The sequence below is a fragment of the Hibiscus syriacus genome, unplaced genomic scaffold (assembly GCF_006381635.1).
Source record: "Hibiscus syriacus cultivar Baekdansim isolate YM2019G1 unplaced genomic scaffold, ASM638163v2 tig00110793_pilon, whole genome shotgun sequence".
Taxonomy (NCBI): Eukaryota; Viridiplantae; Streptophyta; class Magnoliopsida; order Malvales; family Malvaceae; genus Hibiscus; species Hibiscus syriacus.
Window position 1 is genome coordinate 204,474 of NW_024062864.1, and position 22,424 is coordinate 226,897.

Below are 22,424 nucleotides of genomic sequence, written 5' to 3' on the forward strand. Positions count from 1 at the left end.
ACATAAGGAAGCGCAGCTATTTTAGAACTGTTTTCTAAAGTTGCAGAACTTGTGGCTTGAATGGTTCCCATAAACAAGAAGCCAATTTATTTTGTATTTATCAGAAAATTGTGTACAATATACATAGATATCCTATGATTATCGTTTCTTTATGCATGGTTCAACCATACTCTGTATATCTAGATTCTAGGTAGCAAAAGGCAAAGATATTTATCCTTGAATTGATGTGAAAAAATATATTTCACAACCTTTGCCAATTACCCTGTTAACACTATGTTTTGGGGCAACCATTTGGTGAATGTTCGTAAGAATGCCTCTTTCTTTTCCCCTTTACCCTTGCTTGAATATCATTCTCTGTTGCGATCGTTTCTTTTATATTGTTCTGCACTACGAGGCAGAGCTCATCAAGGGGTAACATTGGGAATGGCTCCTCTATAAGAACACCAACCTGCAACATGAAAGAAACTTTTAAAGATAGAAACAAAAGAAAAAACCATACTATGATACGACCAAAAAAGATGCATACTTCTTCTATGCAGAACAAGGAAGCAGCACTGACGAAAGTAGCAGGGACAACAATCCAATGGCAATCATCCCATAGTATGATAGGAAGAGTAAGATGCCAGATAGAGGGATCGGAATCCCCATGAGTTTATCGCATACACCAATTCCTTCATGGAAACATGAGATTGTTGAATGAAATGGGATCATAAGACTACTGCAACCAAATAGAGATAAAAATGGATATTTTCCCACGGTTAAGTTCAAATGGTCCAAGAAGGGTGATACCAACATAGTTCTCTTGGATTCTTCTAAGTTCAGCACTTTAAGGCTCTGAGAAATGAAGTCGATTATGCAGCGAGGCCGATGCTTCGAGTTCAGTATCACTGCTAAATCATCTACTTCAAGCAGATTCTGAAGATCCTTGCCAATATCCAAGCCATACAGAACATGACACTGCAAAAGAAAAAAAAATGCCAGTATCAAACCGATCAGTATTTTCCTTCATAGTTCACACAAATGTTCAGTTTTTTTCATTTTAATTCACCTTAAGTGCAATGGGAAAAGCCATAATATAGTGCAAGAGAGCAGATTTGATGGGCTGATCATCAGCTGAATTGTCAACCACGGCGATTACCTGCCTTGCTAAATCATTTGTACCTGCAATTATCTTAGTCCACGCCTTCCTTCCCTCTTCATACCTTGAATACGAGGCTTCGGTTCTAAAAACCAACAGCAAAGCCAATGCAGATGCAGTCAACTGATAAGGCAACGAAGAAGCTCTCAGAACTAGGAAAAAGCCAGGCAACCAATGCAAATCCACGGCAGTGTTGTAAATTGCCACGACGATAGCAACCGAAGTAAAAGCTAAAACAGGTGGAACCAGTGATAAGATGACACGTGATTGTAAACTGGAAAGTAAATGTCGAAGGTGACGTTGTGAACTACTGTGATGAACCCATTTTTCGTGGTTATAAAGAACTCGGTTTTGTCGCATTCCACGCTCTTGAATATGATCAGCCCAGTCTGGAATAACAAGGAGGAGGGAGACAAGGTCCAGGTTATTAGCGGGGGTGGTGGGCTTTGAGCTCGGTGGCAGCGGAGGCGGCGTAGGTTGGGAAGCGGAGAAAAGGATCTTGAAAGAGGGTGGTGGGTTGAATTTGGTGGGAAGCGAGGAGTTGGAGCGAAAGTTGAGGAAGTGTGTGGGGGTGAAGGTGGAAGAGAGGGAGAGCTCTGAAGGATTCGAAGACTGAGCCATTGTAAGAATCAGGGTTTGGGCATATTACTGCTGTGTTCCAAGGAGAAAGAAGAGTGAAAGTGGCAAAGGAGTGGGCAAGTTTAAGACAGATTGGTTTCATGTTTGTGAAGGACATTAATCCACATGTTAGGATAAAACCAGGATGCTCTGAACACTTAACGGCACATTATATGTCCGACAATTTGTGACAGTTAACGGCACATTATTGGTACTCCATTATTACATAGTATGAAAACTCGACTTTTAAGGGCATCCCTCTCTTATAAAAAATAACCTATCTGAATAAAAATATTCCCACACTAAAATTACTTGTTTATTCTCATTTCTATCAATTCATTCTATCAAGCTAAATAGATTTTTTTATTATTTTTATAAGATAAAATTATTTTTTATTATATTATATTTATTTTATATTTAGTTATTTGAACAAATTTATTATACTAATTATTTTTTATTATTTTTGTGGTTGTAAAATTAGAAAGCGATATCATACATCGAGATATTTTGTCAATACGAAATATTGTGAAATTGTGTTATTTAAATTATTTTGAAATTTTAAAAAAAATTGGATTTGTTTATATTTTAATTCATATATTATTTATTTAATTAGGCATATTTCAGCTATTATTTTTGCAGATATAAGACTCTCAATCTTTCAAACTCTCAAAATTACACGTATTTCAGCTATTATTTATTATGATGGAGAAATTTGGGAAGATGAAACCAATGGCTTCTTCGCATCAAATCATTCTGTCAGAATATCTTTCAAGAGAAATATCACTCTTGAGGAACTGGTCACTAAAATTTCAAGGAAGATTCATGTTGGAAGTACTAGAAGATTGTTCTCACTTCAGTACAGATTTTCAACCGCATTATTTTTGTTAACTTATACAGCATTCGAACTTTTCAACGATGACGATGTTGCTATGATGGTTGATTCTCATAATCAATATTCAGACGCTGATACACAGATATATGTTCCATTTGTTGAAGTATTTGTGATTTATGGTATATCATTATGATATCACTATAGTTCAGCTCAACAAGTTGATAAAATTGACAACCCAACTCAAGTAATGTGTAATGATTTTAACACTTTAATAGGAAATCCACATCATGATGCCATCTCATCATGTTCAATGGGGAGATATTCATCAACAACTTGTTACGATCTGTACCGAGGTGGCTCCATAAACAATCTGTATGGCAGCAATCTGTGCAGTACCTATTTGACATGATGTCTTCAAGTTCCAGGGGGAGACATTTAACTGTGAGCTTCTTCGACCTCAATGTCGAGATGCGTTCAAGGGAAAGCCATTCAACTACCAGCTTGTTCGACCTAAATGTCAGTATCGTGGATGAACCCTCATCTCTACCAATATAACCTCGTTGTGTGTCAGGTGCGGATGTTGCTGAGACTGGACTATTCGTTTAGCTAGAATCACTGCAGTTCAACATGAACTCTGATGATAATGATGTAGATGAAGTTCCCACAAACACGGTACACACCGAACATCCAACATACATGTATGAAGCTGGTTATGGTGCAATATATCGGTCAGAATTTACAGATATGCCTAATGTTGGTGACTACGGATTTAACTCATCAGCCAATAATGGTGAGTTATATAAAGGAATGAAGTCTCCATCCAAATGAGAAACGATCGATGTCAATTCTATTGGTTTTTTTGGACTTACCCACAATGCATTAATGCTGTGAAATACTACAAGTTTGTGGTCCAAATTAATTGGACATTCTTGTATGGAAAATATAAGCAAGTTTTACTATTTTCAGTTGTCCAATATGATAATCACAACATTCTTCTAGTTGCTTTTGCCCTTATTGAAGGAGAAGATAAAGATTCTTAGGCTTTTTTCCTTAGAAACTTACGCTTACATGTTGTCACAAGAGAAAAAATATGTTTCATTTCAGATCACGGAGTTGGGATCAAAGCAACAATGGATTCTTTGGGTCCAATGTGGCAACCACCATATGTCCAATATTGGTATTATATCCAACACATTGATGCTAACTATCATGGAAAGTTCAAGAAGAATGACAAGTTCCAATTACTTATGCGCATGGGTATGTCAAAATGCCTAATTTTATTTTTCAATCATTTTTATCTTTTATGGAAACTTAATAGTAAGTTCTACATTTGACGCTCATGTTACAAACTATTACCTGAAACACTTGAGTCAATGCTTCAAGATTTATGAGGAAAGAACGAGCAAGGATACAATTGCATTAGCCTCATCAACAAAGAAATATGGAAAAAATGCATATGATGGTGGATATCGATATGGACACATGTCGACCAACTTGGTTGAGTCTATCAATTCGACCTTAAAGGAGCACGCCAGTTACCGGTAACGAATTTGGTTAAAACGATATATTTTCGTTATGGAGCGCTTTTTGCCAAGCTCGGGGGATAAGCTCAAACTTGGATGCAAAACGGTCATGTCTACCACTCAAGATTAGTTGCAGATCTACAAAAAAGAATTGTTGCATCAAATGGAATGTTTGTAACAATATTCTCTAAAACCCATGAACTATTTTATGTCACAGAGATGTCGTGACCTCTTCAAGGGATATAAAGTAACTTGTTCAGAGTTAATCTACGAGACAAGTGTTGTGACTATGAGTTTTTTCAAGCTCTGAAGTATCCATGCTCCCATGTCATAGCAGTTTGCTCTCATACCCATCAAGACTATAATCGTTTTGTGGATCTCGTATACCGACTTTCAGAAGTATTTAAGGTATATGAATTTGAGTTCCCCCATAAGTAATGAGAAAGACCATGATGAGGTCCAGAATTGGCTTCCGATTGTACCAGATCCGTCTTTATTAAGGGAGCCCGATCGCTCGAAATCTACTCGAATTCATTGTGATATTGATATTCGAGAGACGTCCAGAGAAAACAAAAGATGTGGGCATTGTAGAAACTTAGGACACAATAAGAAAAAATGTCCATCTATTTTATCATTAGGTAATTGTTGATGTTGTGCTGATGTAATTGTTGTTCATGAAATCTAAGTTTGTGTTATTTAATTTTTATTTACTTTCATTTAATGTCATTTGAGCATCACGAGTAATGGGCTACTCAAGTGAAAATTAAATAAAAAAGTACAAACTAAATACAAGAAAATGATACATTTCAAACAATAAAAACAACTAAATAGAAATATTAAATGCAGATGATACAATTCGAATAATTAAATAAAAAAACATTAACAAACAAAATAAATAAAAAAATCTATAATTAAATAAAAACTTTACAATTGTTGCGTCTTGAATGTATTTCGCAGGGCGATGGTTGTCTGTGTCGATGAGGATTTCTTCGTATAACTTGTTCTTTCTCCTCACTCTCATCATCATCATCATCATCATCATGAGCAACTACATTTTGTTGATGAGGAACGGATGACGATGTAGTACTTTCATAGAATAAGGATCCAGGAGGTGTATGGTTGACTATCCCACCGCTCACAAAAACTGTGAAAACAACATCGATGAGTGCAAAAACTACGTTAGAAGTGTATGTGTATATGGTGAACCTTCGCTCGCCAAATAACCATCATATGAACCTTGTGCTGGATCTACAAGCATGGCAGTATAATATCTACCAGGAGGGGTCATAAAACCCTATGGCGGTGGCATCTAAACCAGCTGCGGTGGCATATGACCCTGCTGTGGTGGCATCTAACTCGACTACGGTGGAATATGAAATGGCTATGTTGTCATCTGATATGGTTGCGATGCTATCTGAAATGGTTGCGGAATATACACCAGTGTAGACGGTGGTTGTTGTGATGGTTACGGTGTTATAACTAAGGATGAGCCAGAAGTGTTTGTTCTCCATCCACGAGTCAGGGACGATGATGCTATGACGACAGACGACTTTGTCGACGTCAATGAATACTCCCACCTCGTGCTTCTTTGAAAAGTAAGAACGATTTCTCGTTCATGTTGAAACACTCATAATAATCATCCGCAACCGAATAATGATCCACATAAATAGGTTTTGTACAGGGAATATGTCCACATCGATCCTCCCATATCGTTACCCACTCAATGTGCTTCAGCAGTCAGTCGACTTCTTTTTTGCCCCGTCGATAGATGATATGTATATCATCGAGATTCTTAGGTGCTTCCGGAATAGATTGTACAAAACCAAATTGGCGGAGCACATGATCAGTAGGATGTCACTCGACAATAGCTAACATATCACAGGGACCACAACCATCAAGATATTTAATGGGTCTCTTAAGTGATGTGGGATGCAAATCCTCATTTCTTCAGTAGAATAAAGAGCCCATTGAAACTAAAACAAACACATATAGTTCTTATCAAAATAATATTATAATTATATAACGATAATTAAAAGTAAATAATAAATTTTAAAATATATCCCCGTATCAGCATTCTGATTAATGAATAGCTGAATTTCTTCTAATTCATCTTGTAAATCTCGATGATCTTTTATTGGACTTGATTACTTATTCAATGAAAAAAATCATTATATACTCAACAAAATTATTTATATACAAATTCAGTATTGAAATTACCTCAACAATAGCATGAAGACCAACAGGTTTTTCACGACCGGACATAAAAAGGGTATGTGATACCATGCCCAAGACTGTAGAAGAATGAGACATACGCCGATATCATTTTTTCGATAATTAGTTATTTGACACATTTCCCTATACAAAAATGCCAAAACTGCGGAGCCCCAAGTGAGTGCGTTGGCAACGTGAAAATATGTGAGGTGACGCAACCACATACAATGAACTTGGTTGCGCGATTTATCGTGCATCATGATCCCTCATATGAGTTGTAACATGCAAGCCCATGCATACATTTTAACATGTTCCATAGAGGCGTCGCGACTCAAATGTTTAAAAGTTGTATTCAACCAATTTAACGGTATTCGACCACCTTTGAAATTAGGCGGGACACCTCCAAGATACTCATCGCATAAGGAATGTCAGTCACCATCCGCCACCCCATAAATCACATCCTCATCTACCGGAAGCCCCAAATTTATGAAAACATCCTCCAGCGTAGTAGTGCACTCTCCACACGGAATATGAAATGTGTGTGTCTCTAGTCTCTACCTCTCAACCAGTGTAGAAATAAAGTTGGGTTCAAGGTTACAGTGCCCTTCATATTTCGTTACGTAACTGAATTTAGCCTCGTCTAAATACAGCCAGACACGAGTATGTATCTCTAACTTAACGTTACAAATGAATGAACCTAAAATATGATCTCTCTCCTAATTTAATAAATACTATACAAATTAAAATATAAACTAATACTAAAAAATTAAATAAATAAAACATTCGCAATAATTAAAATAACAACACAATTTAAAATTGTTATCGTATTGACAAAATGCCTCGAGATATGATTTTCATATAAACGTAACAACTCGCATTCCATTTTATAAATGCAAAAAAAAAAAAATTAGTACAATAAAACTTAATAAAATAATAAATTATTAAATAAAAAAATATAATAAAAATATTTTACATTCTTAATAAAAAGATTGATAATAGGAAGAATGAGAGAATTTGAGGTGGTATTTATAAGAAGAGGGAAGGGGATATGGTTGGTAATCAATGTGGGAGACAGGCGGTTGAGAAATTAAGATGATCCTCGTCTTTCGTACGTGTTAGAGTTCAGCGAAGGCGCAGATAGCTCGGATAGAATCCCGCGAAAGCGCGACTGACAATTCACGCTTTATTCATACCATGTCAAAAAGGGTGCTAGATCGGTAATATTAAGGGAGAGAACGTATGACAAGTAATTATTGGGTCTAAGGATTATATTTCGGTAAAATCGCCATTGATTTTCTTTTACAATAATAACCCATTTGACCAAAATTAATACTTTTTCAATTAATGTTCGAGATAAATTTATTATTAGTTTAAGAGTGTTAAAATCTCTTAAATTTTGGAAAATTATAATTATATTAATAAGTTTTATATATATTTCAAAATTTTATCAATTAATTATTTTTATTAATATTAATTATCAAAATCAATATTTTTTTAAATTAATTAATATCACATATTGCATAATGATATTATCAAATTGCATTAAAAAATTAACTTTTAAAGTTAATTTAAAAATCTTTTGATCTTGAAATATTTACATTTAGCAATTTCTTACTACATAAAAAATAATTTCGTTTGAAATATCAAATGCATATTTTTATATCTTACTTTAATATTATTATTTTCATCTAATTAATGATTTTAATGGTAAAAAATAATATTATTCTCTCTAGAATATTAAAATTTAAATAATTACATTTATACGGTGTGTGTTATTAACAAACTAAGAAAAAATCTATACCTATATCACTTTGACCTAATCATAATATATGGACTAAATTCATTATTTATACATAGTATAAGGAATCATGATAAAATTTGACCATTGATTTAACCAAGTATATTTTAACCATGTATGTTACATTGACCTTGATTTTGACGCTATTGAAATCCATATGTAATAATACGAGAAACAATGATTTAATATTTGCTCGAAAACAGTAAAATATTTTCATGTTATAAAGAATTATGTGTCATCCACATGAAAATTAACAAAAACTTGGTTTCAATTTGAAGCAATGATTGTATTAGTAGTACTAACCAACTTATTTCAGTGATTAAAGGAATTGTTGTCGTTTTTAGAGGTCATAAGTTCGAGCACCAGCAACTATAATAGTGATTGAGCGTTCATTGTCAAATGATTAAGAATACTTAGAACATATAATATTTTGTAATCAACTTTAGCTTTATTAAAAAATAAATTGTATTAGTAATTTGAAGGATAAATCAATTTAACACTATTCAAACAAAATTTTATATTTTCGACGGTATAGATTTAAATAGTTACATCTGAATGATGTATGTATTATCAACAAATTAAGAAAAGTATATGGATTAAATTCATTATTTATACATAGTATAAAGGATTCATGATAAAATTTGACCATTTAGAAGAGAGTTGGGTCGGAGCAAGATCGGACATTGGGAGGTTAAAAAGGGGTATCCGAAAGCATGTTATTGGTTTATTAGTCAGACAGAACGCAGATAACCAAACACGACTTTCCTCGTTCGGTTCCCAAAGGTTGAAAGAAAATAGTCTCTAGTTAACTTGTTTTTTTTTTTTTTTCCTATTTGCACCTGAGAAAATGGAAGAGCCGAAAGCAGCCCCGAACCCACCAGAAGCAACAGCTCCGCCACCGCCACCCGCACCGCCTACAGCAACAGAACAGGCAGCTAGCAGGAAAAGGCCTTTAGAAAACAGCGATGACCAATTCCAAAATTCGCCATATTTCAAGATGCGCCTTGTTCTCAAAGATCTTCGTCCTCATTTCGTCGAGGTGTATTCATATATTTCCAAAATTTTCCTTTTTTTTCTATTTATTTATGGTTTTTTATTGTCTATTCCCCTTCTCTTGCATGTTAGCTTAAAATTAGAGGAAAAGAAACCCTTTTCTGTGATCAAGTTTCGTTTTTTTGGTCTAGCCTCCCCTTCTTCCCCAGTAATTAGTTTATGGCAGTGCAATTAGATTATAATTTTTCAAATCTTGATTTTGGATTCTCAGTTGTTCTTATTTTGTGGGTTTATGTTCAATTGACCTTGAAAATTTATGTTTTAACCAAGTATAGTTCAAGTTTAGACCATTATTCTTAGTTCTATCTCCCATGATGGTTGGTTATAGCCTGAATAATGTAAAGGGAAGTTCCTCTAGGCGTGTCCTTAAAATTTATGTTTGCCGGAAGTAGCTTCATCAACCCGGATGCTCGTATGAATTATTTTTTGTTTTTCTTTTATTGTTGTCTATATCCATGGAACATTCTGTTGATATGTTATGGATTTTTATGTTCCATGAAGGTTCTTCGGGTGCCTGATTTTCGAAATTGCAAGGCCGCCGATGAAATCAAAGAAAGTAAGCTCACAATATGCTTTGTCAAGTTTTGCAACTGTTAAGATTTGCAGTTAGCTAGTTGCTAATGGTGAACATTTTGTCATGGAAACTGCTTCTTTAGAACGGTCTATCATCGCTGATTGCCCTGTGCATATGATATTTATGTTTGATTCGTAATCTAAAGGGTATGTATTTTAAATTTGTGATTTGCAGAGACAAAGCATTTGGCAGAATTGTACAAGCAGACGATAGCCTCCACGGAGAAAAGTAACAACTCACCTGGAGGCCAGACACTACAAGGTGAAACCGGAATGAAGCAGAAGCCCCAGGAGGAGCGGGTCATTAAGCCAGCACCAGCCGTATCATCCAAAAACAAGACTTTCCAGTCGAGTAGTATCGCCGGGAAACTACAATCTGAAGATGGTGAAGCTCCAGGGACATATATCGTTGGGGGATCGGCTTTTGGGTGGAACTTTATCACGTTTACAGGGAACAAACCAGTCTATTATGGAGTAACAAAGGAATCATTTCGAAGTGCTCAAGCAAGTTCAGGTCTAGGAGTGTGAAGTCTGTCCGACATGTATTGTGGGCTAAATATTGCAACGGTAAATGCTTTTGGAGCTCAACCTTTATATTAACATTGGGGGATTGTCATTTGTATAACTCTTTCTTTTTAACGTACTTTTTGCGGATTCAGTTCGGGGTTCTGTAGGTTGGATTTCTAACTTTACCTGATACTCTTGTTATCTCTCTATTCCATGGTTCTTGAAAGGGGAAAACATGGAGAACCATTGACATGGGTCAATAGATGATTATTTAATAAACATGGGCCATACGAACCAAATACATTAGCAAAACATAAAAGAAGATCCTATGATCTATGCAGAAATTACAAGCTTCTGAACCGACGGAAACATCTTGAGCCTCTCATGTCTTTTGCTTCTTTCTTTTGTCACAAAATGTGTTTTGGCTCAAAGCTTCTGAACCCAGGGAAACAGGTTTAACCTCTCATCATACTTGTGTATGTTGATTTGCAGCTGCTTGTATCATTGACTCAAGAAGCGCCGCTTAAAATGTCTACGCCTCCGAACCCACCAGCTGACTCAAAGCTTTGAACTACAGTATGATATTCATTTTGTCTAAAGCTTTATGATCAACTGCAAGACCATTCTGTATCATTAGGGTTTTCTTTTGTAGATTCTTTAAGGTTGGTATTACCTTTTCAATATCGTCCCCAAGATTCGAATTTTTATATGCATGTAGTTGAATGGTGGTAGTTGTGTGGCTGTTGGTGACTGGTTAGTTCAATTGGTGATTTCACTAAAGTGAGCATCTTGATTGCAGTCCAAACCGTTTAGCATCTTGACTGGTTGGCTAAAATACATCATTGCACCCTATTTTCCTTTATTGTTTTACCGTCAAATTATTAGTCCCTTCATGCTGCTGCTGCTGCATCTGCACCATCTTTCTCTACCGTCTGGTGTTTGAGTGTGGTGGGATTGTACCGGACCTTCAAATTTGTACAGCCCAATCATCTGCATTCATGCCAGAAGATTGACTATTCAATGAAAAACGGGACCCTTTTTTACTTCTTATCTGCATCGGAACACGGAAAATTTGAAAGACGGGATAAATCTGATACTACCTGGTGGATAAAAGATAAAACATACGAGCTAATGAAAACAGTTGAAAATTTTACTGTTAAAAGCTTTAGAGTAAAATTTTGTACATTAATAAACCATTAAAATGAATAAGAACGCCTCCTCGGGAATTTGCTCATATCGTCGACATCAGTAGTACTGTAACATATGTTCCTTATTCCAGTTGTGCACATTGCGACAAGTACCAGGTTCGAGAGTGAGAAGTGTTTCACCATTGACAAGATCAACGAAAAAAAACTCACTTCAATTAGGTAGTAGCTGAAGAAATGTATTGATTATTTTATTTCTTTTATAATTTTAATTATCAATAAAATTATTTCAACACAACTAAAAAACTGTTTATATACTTTTACCTTTAAAATGACAAAATCCAAATAATAAAGTGAGAAAAAAATTTCCCAAATAAAACTATCGGATTTTATTTTTTCAAGTAAGAGGTTCTCTAAAGTGAACTAGGAAATATGCATGGATCACCTAGCGTCTTCATCGATACGCATTGAAGATCTAGCATCTTGCCAACCTCTGTGTATAGTTATAGGCGTGAAAATGATGATGCCATTGTTGATGTCCTTGAGTTTGTCGATGGTTAACTTAGTTGGATTGTTGTTGAAGTTGAACGGGTGGGAGCTAGCAAGCACTATTGATGGAGCTTAGAAAGACGAAGAAGATAAGCACGAGAGCTAATGCGAGAAGATGTTGAGCTTTCCGTGAAATTTTTCTCTATAGATTCGTGTGTCTTTCCAAAAACGATAAGTAATTCACATGACCTCCTATTAACATTGGTAGCATTCACCCTATTTAGAAAATAAATTCTACCCCGCCCATATAAACAAATTCATTTTCGTATTGCAATATTCCAATAAATTTGCCCCTTAAAAGTATTAACTTTTATTTGAGATTTTAAAAGATTAACTCCTCATCTAGGGACGGATATAAGTTATGACGTTAAGAGGTGAAATTTTAAAAGTTTAGGAGACTATAAACTTATAAAATTTTATAGTTGAAAATATATAAAAAAATTAAAATATATGCTAATTTAAAATTTTTATATGACGACATCCTCGTTGCCTCCATCCATCCATGTCCTCACCTAATTTGAAGATTTAATCTAATGACTTAATGCAAAATAGGTGCTTAAAGTTTTAGGTGTTTATAAAGTTTTTAATTTTTTATTTAAATTAAAAAGTTAATATTATAATTTATTTTAAAAACCCCAGAATTTATAAAATTATCAAAAATACTCAAAATCTCTTAAAACTTTAATTTTAATCTCTTAGTACTGTCGGCCGCCACCAACGCTGTCAATCGGCCGAACACCCAACATTGCTAGACCGAACAACCACCCAACGGTTGAAACTTCTTATTTTTACAATCGACCGAAACCTACTAGCCATGTAAATACAAGATTTTACGATCAGCTGAAAAGGGTTTTTCATGTTGCGATCGTCGATTTTATATTTCAATCATCGCGTGAAGCATGAGGGTTCAGTAGTCGTACGTCGTCGGGTTTTCAGTCTATTGGCGGTGTTGGTGGCAATCGACGGTGGTAAGAAATTGAAATCAAAATTTTTCAAGATTTTGGTTTTTTTATAATTTCAGAAAATATTAAGTTTTAAAAAAATAAATTTTAAGTTTGAGTTTTTTTTAATAAAGTTTTATATATTTAACACGTGTCAAATAACAATATTTTTTTAACAATTATTATATCCCATGCACTTAAAATATAACATCGAAAATATTATACATCTAAAAGTGTAACATATAAACCATTATTTACCTATTTTTAATTAAATTTTTTTCAACACTTAAAATTAACTTTCAATATGATTTAAATATTTATTTTTACATTAAACCTGGGTAGCGGTGAGAAAGCAAGAGGGTGGTGTTATCAGTGCTTAGAGGCAGATATTTTGCGACAGATGGTCTGTCCACACAGACCGCTCGCTTCCACCACCACGCGTTCCTTACAAAACATCAACTTTTTTTTTTAACTTATAAGTATTTATATATTAAAAAATTATATTGATGATCTAATATAAATATGTATTATTAATAAATATATTTCACATATTTTATTAAAAATTAAAGTTTTAATATGATACCAAAATATTATTATTTTCATGTTTATATTTTAAAGTGATAAGTTAAAAAATATAATATCGAAGCTCAAACGGTAATACTATTATTTTTCTTCGACGATTCCGATGATTATAACTAGTTGTACGTTTCATGACCGTCACTATTGAGTTCCTCGTCTTACTTCAAATAAAATTCAATCGGTGGTAATTTTTCGTCGTCGTCAGAGATGGGGAATGGAAGTGAGAATGTGAGAGGGAAAGGTTTATTTTTTTTTTAAAAAAAATCTTTTAAAATAATATTTTTATTATTAAAAAAAGTATAATAGAGAAAACGTTATGTACATATTTTTAACAAAAAAATTCTTTAGGCATCAAAAGTTAATTTGAAGTATAACTTAGACACTTAAAAGTGTATTATATCATAAGATAGCGATACATTTAATAAAATTAATTAAAAATAGTAAATAAATAATTATTTGAAACTTTAAAAAAGAATTAAAATTATTACGTTAATTGTATTGTTTATTTTTTTAATAATATATAATCAAAATAGAATTTAAACATAATATTAGATATAATTTTAAAAAAATTATACTATTAAAACAGAAAATGATATATCAGTGATAAAAATAGATAATTTATCTTAATTTTTTAAGAAGAGAATAAAAATCAGAGCATATTATAAAAGTTGTGTCTATATCAAAATAATGACTTGATCGTGCCGTTTTGAAATTAGGAGATTAATAGTTTTAATATTTTTTTTATAATTTAAGATAATTATAAAAATAATGTCAATTTAAAATATTTCTTATTAATAACAACGCATATCTTAAAGATATAATTAATTGAACTAAAGAATTAATTGATACTTTTTTTTACTAACCAAGACCGCTTGATGTTTAATATTTTAAAATTTTTAAAATTCAACGTTAAAAACTATATAAAATCTAAAGTTTACCATTTAAGCCGGCCATTGGCACCCTCTTGTCGAATCAAAACATCATCACTCATAATCCACACAGAGACGGAGGGGAGAGAGAGAAGCTAAAGATAAACACAATAATACCTATTTAGATAGAGAAAATAATTTCAGTGATAAAAAATGTCTTATAATATATGATTTTAATCAATTTTTTTTAGATTTGTCAAAATAACCAACTAAATCGTAACGCGATCTCTGGTATTGCAAATCAGTATCTAGATTCGCAACGCGAACTTCGACTATCGCATTTGTTTCTTAAGAATTTTCTCTAAAAAGGTAGTATTCGCGCGGACGTGTCGAAGACACGTATTACCACGACCACGACCACGACCACGACCACGACCACGACCACGACCACGACCACGACCACGACCACGACCACGACCACGACCACGACACGACACGACACGACACGACACGACACGACACGACACGACACGGCGGCGGCGGCGGCGCGCGAGAATCCCCATTGTTCTCTATCACTCAACAAGGAAGTGGGAAAGACAAGCCTTAAATACCATTCCCAAAAGTGTTTCCAATACTATGTGGGATTGAACATTACCAATACTTGTTCTCAATACTATGTGGAATTGAGCTTTAAATAGTGATATTATTTTTGAATGTTTTGCTTAAAATTGCAATAATCACGATTGATTGTAGATTGACTTTTAATTATGACATACTTAATCGTATAATACTAATAAAATTAGTTGCTAATTCAGTTGTTTTAAGGTGCATGATTCTTAATTGTTTCCTGAATAATCACATTGTATTGGAAACAAGTGTTGATAATGCTCAATCCCACATAATATTAGAAACACTATTAGGAATAGTATTTAAGGCTTAGCTTTTCCACTTCCTTGTTGAGTGATAGAGAACAAGGGGGATTCTCGCGCGCCGCTGCCGCCGTTTGTATCGGGTCGGGTCGTTGTCGTGGTCGTGGTCGTGGTCATACGTGTCTTCGACACGTCCGCGCGAATACTATCTTTTTAGAGAAAATTCTTAAGAAACAAATGCAATACCACCAGTCGTTACGATTTTGGACTATCGCAACGAATTTGGAATAAATCACAACGCGAACTTGGACTATCGCAATGCGATAGTCGATTATCGCAATGCGAACTTGGACTATCGCAATGCGATAGTCGATTATCGCAATGCGAACTTCGACTATCGCATTGCGATTTACATATTCGCATTGCGATAGTCAAAGTTCGCATTGCGATAGTCAAAGTTCGCATTGCGATAGTCCAAGTTCGCATTGCGATAGTCGACTATCGCATTGCGATTTACATATTCACATTGCGATAGTCCAAGTTCGTATTGTGATAGTCTAAGTTCGCATTGCGATAGTCAAAGTTCGCGTTGCGAATCTGAAAACTGATTTGCGATACCAGAGATCGCGTTGCGAATTATCGATCGCATTGCAATTTAGTTAGTCATTTTGACAAATCTAAAATTTTTTGATTAAAATCATATATTATAAGATATTTTTGATGAATAAGATTATTTTCTCTTTTAGATAACAAGAGAGATAAACGATAAACAGCATTTACTACATATAGAAAGCTCTGCCCTAGATAATATGAATCCCGATAAAAACTGTTGTATGCAAAGGAGCTTTTTGTAGCAACTAATAAACAACGCTCTCTTTCCCGTTCTTCTCTCCCTCACAGAAAAAGAAAAAAAATGGCATATTTTCTCTGTTATTTGTCACTTGTTCTTTAATTCCTTCGTTTTCCCACAAAACAGAAGAAAAAAAATCCATCTTCTTCAAAGCTTGTTACTTTCAGAAAGGTGGACCTTTTAACAGTTTAATCCCTGTTCACTAATGTAAGTTACTTACTGTTTCTGGGTTTTTTCCCCATGAAAAGGAGCAAAATTTTTTAGCCCCGTGTTCTTAGTTTTTGATGGAAGTTGTAGTTCTTCTTTCTACTTGGTCTAACTTCATTTTTTATGGCATTGGCTTTAGCTTTTGTCTGTTTATTTATTTTCTCAATTACGTGAGTAATTGGCTTTAGCTTCTAGGGATTTGCTGTGGAAACATGCTCGGTGTTAAAGATATGACATGGTTTTCAGTTCCCATTCTGCTTCTTTATTTCTTTAACAGATTTTTTTTCTTTATTTTCTAATAATAGCACTGTTGCGAGCATATGGCATTTCGTTTTACTTCCCTTCATGTATAGATTTGAAGAGATTTCTCTGTAAAGCTAAATGTAGCTCATTACTTTTTGGTATGGCTCAATTTCCAGAGCCATGCATGAAATTCGATTCTCTAGGATTATGGGACTGGGAAACATGTTCTTCATTGACATGTTATAATCTTTCATTTAGATTGTTGTCTGTCCCCCTTCATGTTGTTTCCAATTTCCATATGCCTTTTAATTGTTTAGTGGTCACAGATTGGAGCTTCGTAGGCGCTTTTATGTTATTCTAGCCTTTCCGATTTGCATGGAGTGTAGATTTGAAGGAAAATTCAAGTATAGGTTATTCGAGGTAAATGCATGGATCGAAGGGATGCTATGGCGTTATCTGGCTCTTACTATATGCAACAAAGAGGAATAACTGGCTCCGGTTCCGGGACACAAACTGGGGTACATGGATCACCAGGCATTCATCCGTTATCGAATTCGAATGTTCAATACCAATCAAGTATTAATGCCACTACTATGGGAGCAAACTTACCTGTAGAGCCTATGTCGGGAATGACCCCTCATAGTGTCAATGTAGACACACCTCCTACAGTGCCGCCTAGTGAGACCGTGAAGCGTAAAAGAGGGAGACCTCGAAAGTACGGACCAGATGGAGCTGTTTCGTTAGCACTGACTCCTTCATCAGCTTCTCATCCTGGAACAATAACTCCAACCCAAAAACGGGGAAGAGGGCGGCCGCGGGGTACCGGAAGGAAGCAACAGTTGTCTTCCCTTGGTAAATTATTCCTCCCTTCTGTTTTTATTGTTTACAACTTGGTTATTGTTTATGTTTTGCTAATATTATGAAATTGCATGCTCGGCCTCATATATAGGAATATGTGATAAAAGTTTCAGACTTTAAATAATTATGAGTGACAAACATAGACATTCAAATGTGGAAGTCTTCACAACTAACAATTCAACAATTCCTATTAGTTAAAGCTCCATTCTCCTTGGTGAACGAACACAATATATCTTATCGGTGCTTGTAGTTTATCTCAGTTTCTTAGTGCAAAATTCTAACATATCTTGTTCTTGCCATGTGAATGATGTTGCAATTGTCTAATTGTTTTGCTAGGTGAATTGCTGGCTGGTTCAGATGGAACGTGTTTTACTCCACATGTCATCACCATTGCTATAGGAGAAGTATGCGATTTTCTTTTATCAATTAGGCCTCGAACTCTTCCCTCCGAATTAAATATACAAGAAATTTAGGATTCTCTAGGCATTCTATGTAATAAAACACCGTTGTTGATTTGGTTGTCTTTTTAGCCCTCGTTTTTTTCCCAGTTTTTCTAAGGTAGACCACTTCTTTGAGCTATACCATGCATGGAGGCATTAAGTTTTTTTTAGATTTTTCGTTGTTTTGTAACAAAAAGTAGATATTCCTTCTTGAATCTTTACTTTTTTGAGAGACGAATGGTTAAATGCGGTATTATATCTTTCAGTAGGGTATCTTATAATGGAAGAAAGTTGGTTTTTCTTGAGAAATACTTTTAACTTTCCCTGCAGGACATTGCGACAAAATTAATGTCATTTTCACAGCAAGGGTCAAGAGAAGTATGCATTTTGTCAGCCAATGGTGCCATCTCAACCGTTGCTCTTCTCCAGCCATCATCGTTGGGTGGCACTGTTACATACAAGGTTTGGCACTCAATAACTGGATCCTTGCATAGTATTGTGACAAGTATGTTGAGACAACCTAGGACTTTGTTGCTGAGTAATATTGAATGATCCATATAATTCACATATTTCTGTTGTCCGATATTTTTGAAGTGGTCTGTAGTTTCTGTTAATGCTATTTAACAACCTTTTTTACTCTTCCTCAGAAATTATTGTCTTGATGCATGTATTTTTTCCTGTCCATTTTGATTTCTGCAGGGACGATTCGAGATACTATGTTTGTCGGGATCTTACCTATTGACAAGCAATGGTGACTCTTGCAATCGAACTGGTGGCCTTAGTGTTTCTCTTGCCAGTCCTGATGGCCATGTCATTGGTGGAGGTGTTGGAGGGATGCTTATCGCAGCAAGCCCCGTCCAGGTAACTCTTCAATCGCTGCCACTGGTATCTATGGTGTTATTTGCAATTCCGAACCCGTAGGAAGTTTAAATCATTTAAATTTTCTATGTGCTCCGGGCTCTAAGTAAATGGGGAAATTAAAGATATAGCATTGAACTTGAGTAATCTTCTATGTATCTTAACCAAATGATTAATGAAGCAGGTGATCGTTGGAAGTTTTATCCGGGGTGGTTCAAAGGCGAAGAACAAGAAAGGAGGAAGTCAAGATGGTCTAAAAGACTCGGATGATCAGATTGTGGACAACCTAGTAGCTCCTACTGGCATTTCACCAAATCATAATCCGACTCCAAGTTTGGTTGCAGGTGTTTGGCCTGGGGCACGATCTATGGATATGTGTAGTAATAGCCATATCGACATTGATCTAATGCGCGGATGACGACACTCTTTTCCTCCGGCAATGTATATAGTTTGCTGTTGAAGGCCATCGGATTGTAATTTGAAAGTGTTATGGGATTTGTTGGGAATGGAGCAGCAGCATGATTTTTGTGTTTGATGATGATTTGCTGTCTGATATTTGTAGCATTGATACAGTTGGAGATTTTAGAACTCATGATTTCAACTGATCTTTGGACTTGCATTTCATTTCTCCAGTTTGAACCAAATAATTTTCTTAATAATCGTCACCCATCCTTCTTATAATCTAGGAATTAAGATTACCATCAACACCACAGCAACATCGGCGCCATCCACACAACCTGCAGGAAGGTTTGATGATTCGATCTTCATCAACTTTGGTGGTGTGACGAATGTGATACAACGTTGAATCTTCCCAACTTGTTCTTTACCAGGAAACTTCACCAGCCCTTGGTTTTTTTTTTCCAGTCTAATGACTTTTTTACTTTCAAATCAGTATGTGGTAGAACAGGTCCAGCCTGTGACTTTCGGTTAAATCAAATGCCCCCTCAGACCCGTCAGAAGAAGAAAATTACCCATAATTTCTCCCAAGTTAGGCTTGTTCATAATTCATTTTGGATTTTGGTCCATTATATATAGCTTTCCCCCTTCACAAATTTTCATACAAGAAAAGAAAAAAAAAAGAAACAATGAAGAAGCAAGTTTTATTTATTGCTTTTCAGTTTATTACTTTCCTTTTCATTTCTTTAGGTGTCGAAGCTCAGACATGCGATTCTAGTGGCAACATAACAGGCAAAACTCCCCCACCGGGGCAGTGTAACCAAGAGAACAACGCCGAGTGTTGCGTAGAAGGCGAAGTTTACAAGACATACACTTGTTCACCGCCGGTGTCCAGCAACACACCCGCGACCCTAACAATTAACAGCTTCCAGGAAGGCGGGGATGGCGGCGGCCCATCGAAATGTGACAACCAATATCACTCGGATGATGAACTTGTGGTCGCACTCTCGACGGGTTGGTTCGGCCAGAGTAGTCGATGCAGTAAGTTCATCAACATCAACGGGAATGGAAAAACCGTGAGGGCGTTGGTAGTCGATGAATGTGACTCTCAGGTAGGGTGTGACGAGGAGCATGCTTATCAGCCACCGTGCGGTAATAATATTGTTGATGGCTCGAAAGCAGTTTGGACGGCTCTGGGAGTGCCCGAAAGCGAGCAGGGTGAAATAGATGTTACCTGGTCCGATGCCTAAGTCTTCGATTTCACCGTATTAGATAAATATCACATGTAATATTGGAATAAATCTTTCTAGTCTACAAGATTATGATGTAACTTCGTAACAATTATCGGATCCATCCATCCACGAGGTCTACTGCCTCTACTTTGTTACATTTAAGGGGCAGATGAACAGAACATTCGAATGATAGTTTATAAATTGTTCATTTATTAAGTTAAATAAACGAGTATGAATAAAAAATTTATCTTCATTTAATAAATGAACAAACGAGTATGAATAAACGAACCGGACACTAAAACCTTTAAAAATAAACAAATAAAATTATTTGTTCAAGCCCGACTCATTTACAACCATGCTTACATGTATTTAATTTTTCTTTTTAAATAATATTGATTTTTTGTTTGTTTTTTAATCAAGCTTATAACTAACCAAAATTACTATACCCAAAAACAGATGTACCACAAATAATGGTAATTGAGGAAAATGAATTCAGATTAACCCACCCTAAAATATCTCTCATCCCCTACTTAGCAATTGTTTAATTTTCCCTAATTAAAAGAAAATCCAATTCTCATCCCCTACCAAAACCAGACATTCAATTCCTTTTCTTTTCGCTTATTTATTTGCTCAGATTTCCCGACAATTGCCAAAACGTTTATCAAGGTTTCATTCGAATAACAAAATGGTATATGTCTCTTATTAGTATTATTATTTAATTGTTAATTAACTTTGTAATGTAGTATTATTGTATGTTATAATCCTTTAAATGATATTAATTCCTACGGTGGTGCATATAGGCTAATTCATCATCTGGAATGTATGTGAATGATGAGTGCTTGTTGAAGTTCTTGGAACTAAAAGCAAAGCGAAACCATCGGTTCATTGTGTACAAGATCGACGACCAGACACAGCAGGTGGTTGTCGAGAAGCTGGGAGGTCCCCGTGAAACCTACGACGATTTCACCAACTCATTGCCGCCTAACGAATGTCGTTATGCCGTCTTCGATTACGACTTCATAACCGAAGAGAATTGCCAGAAGAGCAAGATTTTCTTTGTTGCATGGTACGCAAAAATTATAAACCAAAAGCATTGTTCCCTTGTATATATTGTTCCTGTATGGTGTGTGTGTGTGTGTGTGTGCAGGGCACCTGATGCGGCAAGGGTGAGGACTAAGATGCTTTATGCAAGCTCCAAGGACAAATTCAAGAGACAATTGGATGGGATTCAAGCCGAGTTGCAGGCGACAGATCCGAGCGAGATGAGCTTCGACATCATCAAATCACGAGCTCTCTGATTCCTTCCAATAATCAAGAATACATTCAAGAGTTTTCATTTTACAATAATCTTCCGTCTCTGTATCTGAGATCTATCAGAAAAGATTATATACTATTAATATCCCAAGTAATCCCTATAGACAAAATGGTGTATTATAAAGGTAGGGATTCCCCTGTTTCTGAATGCTGCTTCAAAAATCTGTCTAATATTTGATTACAATATTCTTCCATATGATTTGGTTTGATTTTTGTTTATATATATATATATCTATCTATCTATTGTTTATTGTCTTTAGTTTTTTCAAAATACTCACTCTCCCATGTCTCCACTTGTTTAGATATTCTCTCACGTTCGTCGAGAGAAGCTTGAATGGCTTGGGGTTCATATGGGGGAGGCAATGTACATGGAAGTTTATCACTAGGAGACTTCATCATCGACTGCACCATGAACTCCTAAAATAAACCTTTGTTCGAGCACGCTAGGGTTTCAGCACAGACCCTACGGGCATTCGGAGGTATCGTCGGCTTAAACTACAAGAGTTTGGAGTATTCATTCAGCAAATGAAACATGTAATCGTACACATTTCGCATCGACAGCATCTTTTCCATATATTTGCTTCCTGCTCTCCCCATGGCCTGTGCATGTAAGTTCATGGAATGAAACAGTAAACCGTCGAATTCATTGCAATCCATTTTTTCATTCTCTCCAAACACGTACCTCGCGAGTACGATTATTACCCCATTCAACCTTCGAACTTAAGATCTCTGCATTTGTTCTCGCGGCGGATCGGCCAGAAATGCTGCATCGGCACCATGCTTCTAGAGAAGAAATCATAGTACATATGCTTTACCATCAA

General features: G+C 35.5%; 4 protein-coding genes and 1 pseudogene across 4 annotated transcripts; 4 read left to right on the forward strand and 1 right to left on the reverse strand.

Annotated features, from left to right (window-relative positions):
- Positions 1–75: 75 nt before the first annotated feature.
- Positions 76–22,058, reverse strand: LOC120141062 (annotated as a pseudogene).
- Positions 8,858–10,433, forward strand: LOC120141058. The gene is made up of 3 exons (XM_039156001.1): positions 8,858–9,159; positions 9,675–9,729; positions 9,922–10,433. Exons 1-3 carry the CDS (start codon positions 8,968–8,970, stop codon positions 10,272–10,274), a joined length of 600 nt encoding a protein of 199 aa, XP_039011932.1. The 5' UTR covers positions 8,858–8,967; the 3' UTR covers positions 10,275–10,433.
- LOC120141055 (AT-hook motif nuclear-localized protein 9-like) lies at positions 16,056–19,176 on the forward strand. The gene is made up of 6 exons (XM_039155999.1): positions 16,056–16,262; positions 16,832–17,357; positions 17,700–17,767; positions 18,134–18,265; positions 18,503–18,664; positions 18,846–19,176. The coding sequence occupies exons 2-6, from the start codon at positions 16,934–16,936 to the stop codon at positions 19,077–19,079; spliced, it is 1,020 nt and encodes a 339-aa protein (XP_039011930.1). The 5' UTR covers positions 16,056–16,262; positions 16,832–16,933; the 3' UTR covers positions 19,080–19,176.
- LOC120141060 (putative ripening-related protein 1) lies at positions 19,732–20,328 on the forward strand. The gene has a single exon (XM_039156002.1). The coding sequence runs from the start codon at positions 19,747–19,749 to the stop codon at positions 20,305–20,307; it is 561 nt and encodes a 186-aa protein (XP_039011933.1). The 5' UTR covers positions 19,732–19,746; the 3' UTR covers positions 20,308–20,328.
- Positions 20,775–21,807, forward strand: LOC120141061 (actin-depolymerizing factor 7-like). Its single transcript, XM_039156003.1, has 3 exons — positions 20,775–20,977; positions 21,090–21,355; positions 21,437–21,807. The coding sequence occupies exons 1-3, from the start codon at positions 20,975–20,977 to the stop codon at positions 21,585–21,587; spliced, it is 420 nt and encodes a 139-aa protein (XP_039011934.1). The 5' UTR covers positions 20,775–20,974; the 3' UTR covers positions 21,588–21,807.
- Positions 22,059–22,424: the final 366 nt, after the last annotated feature.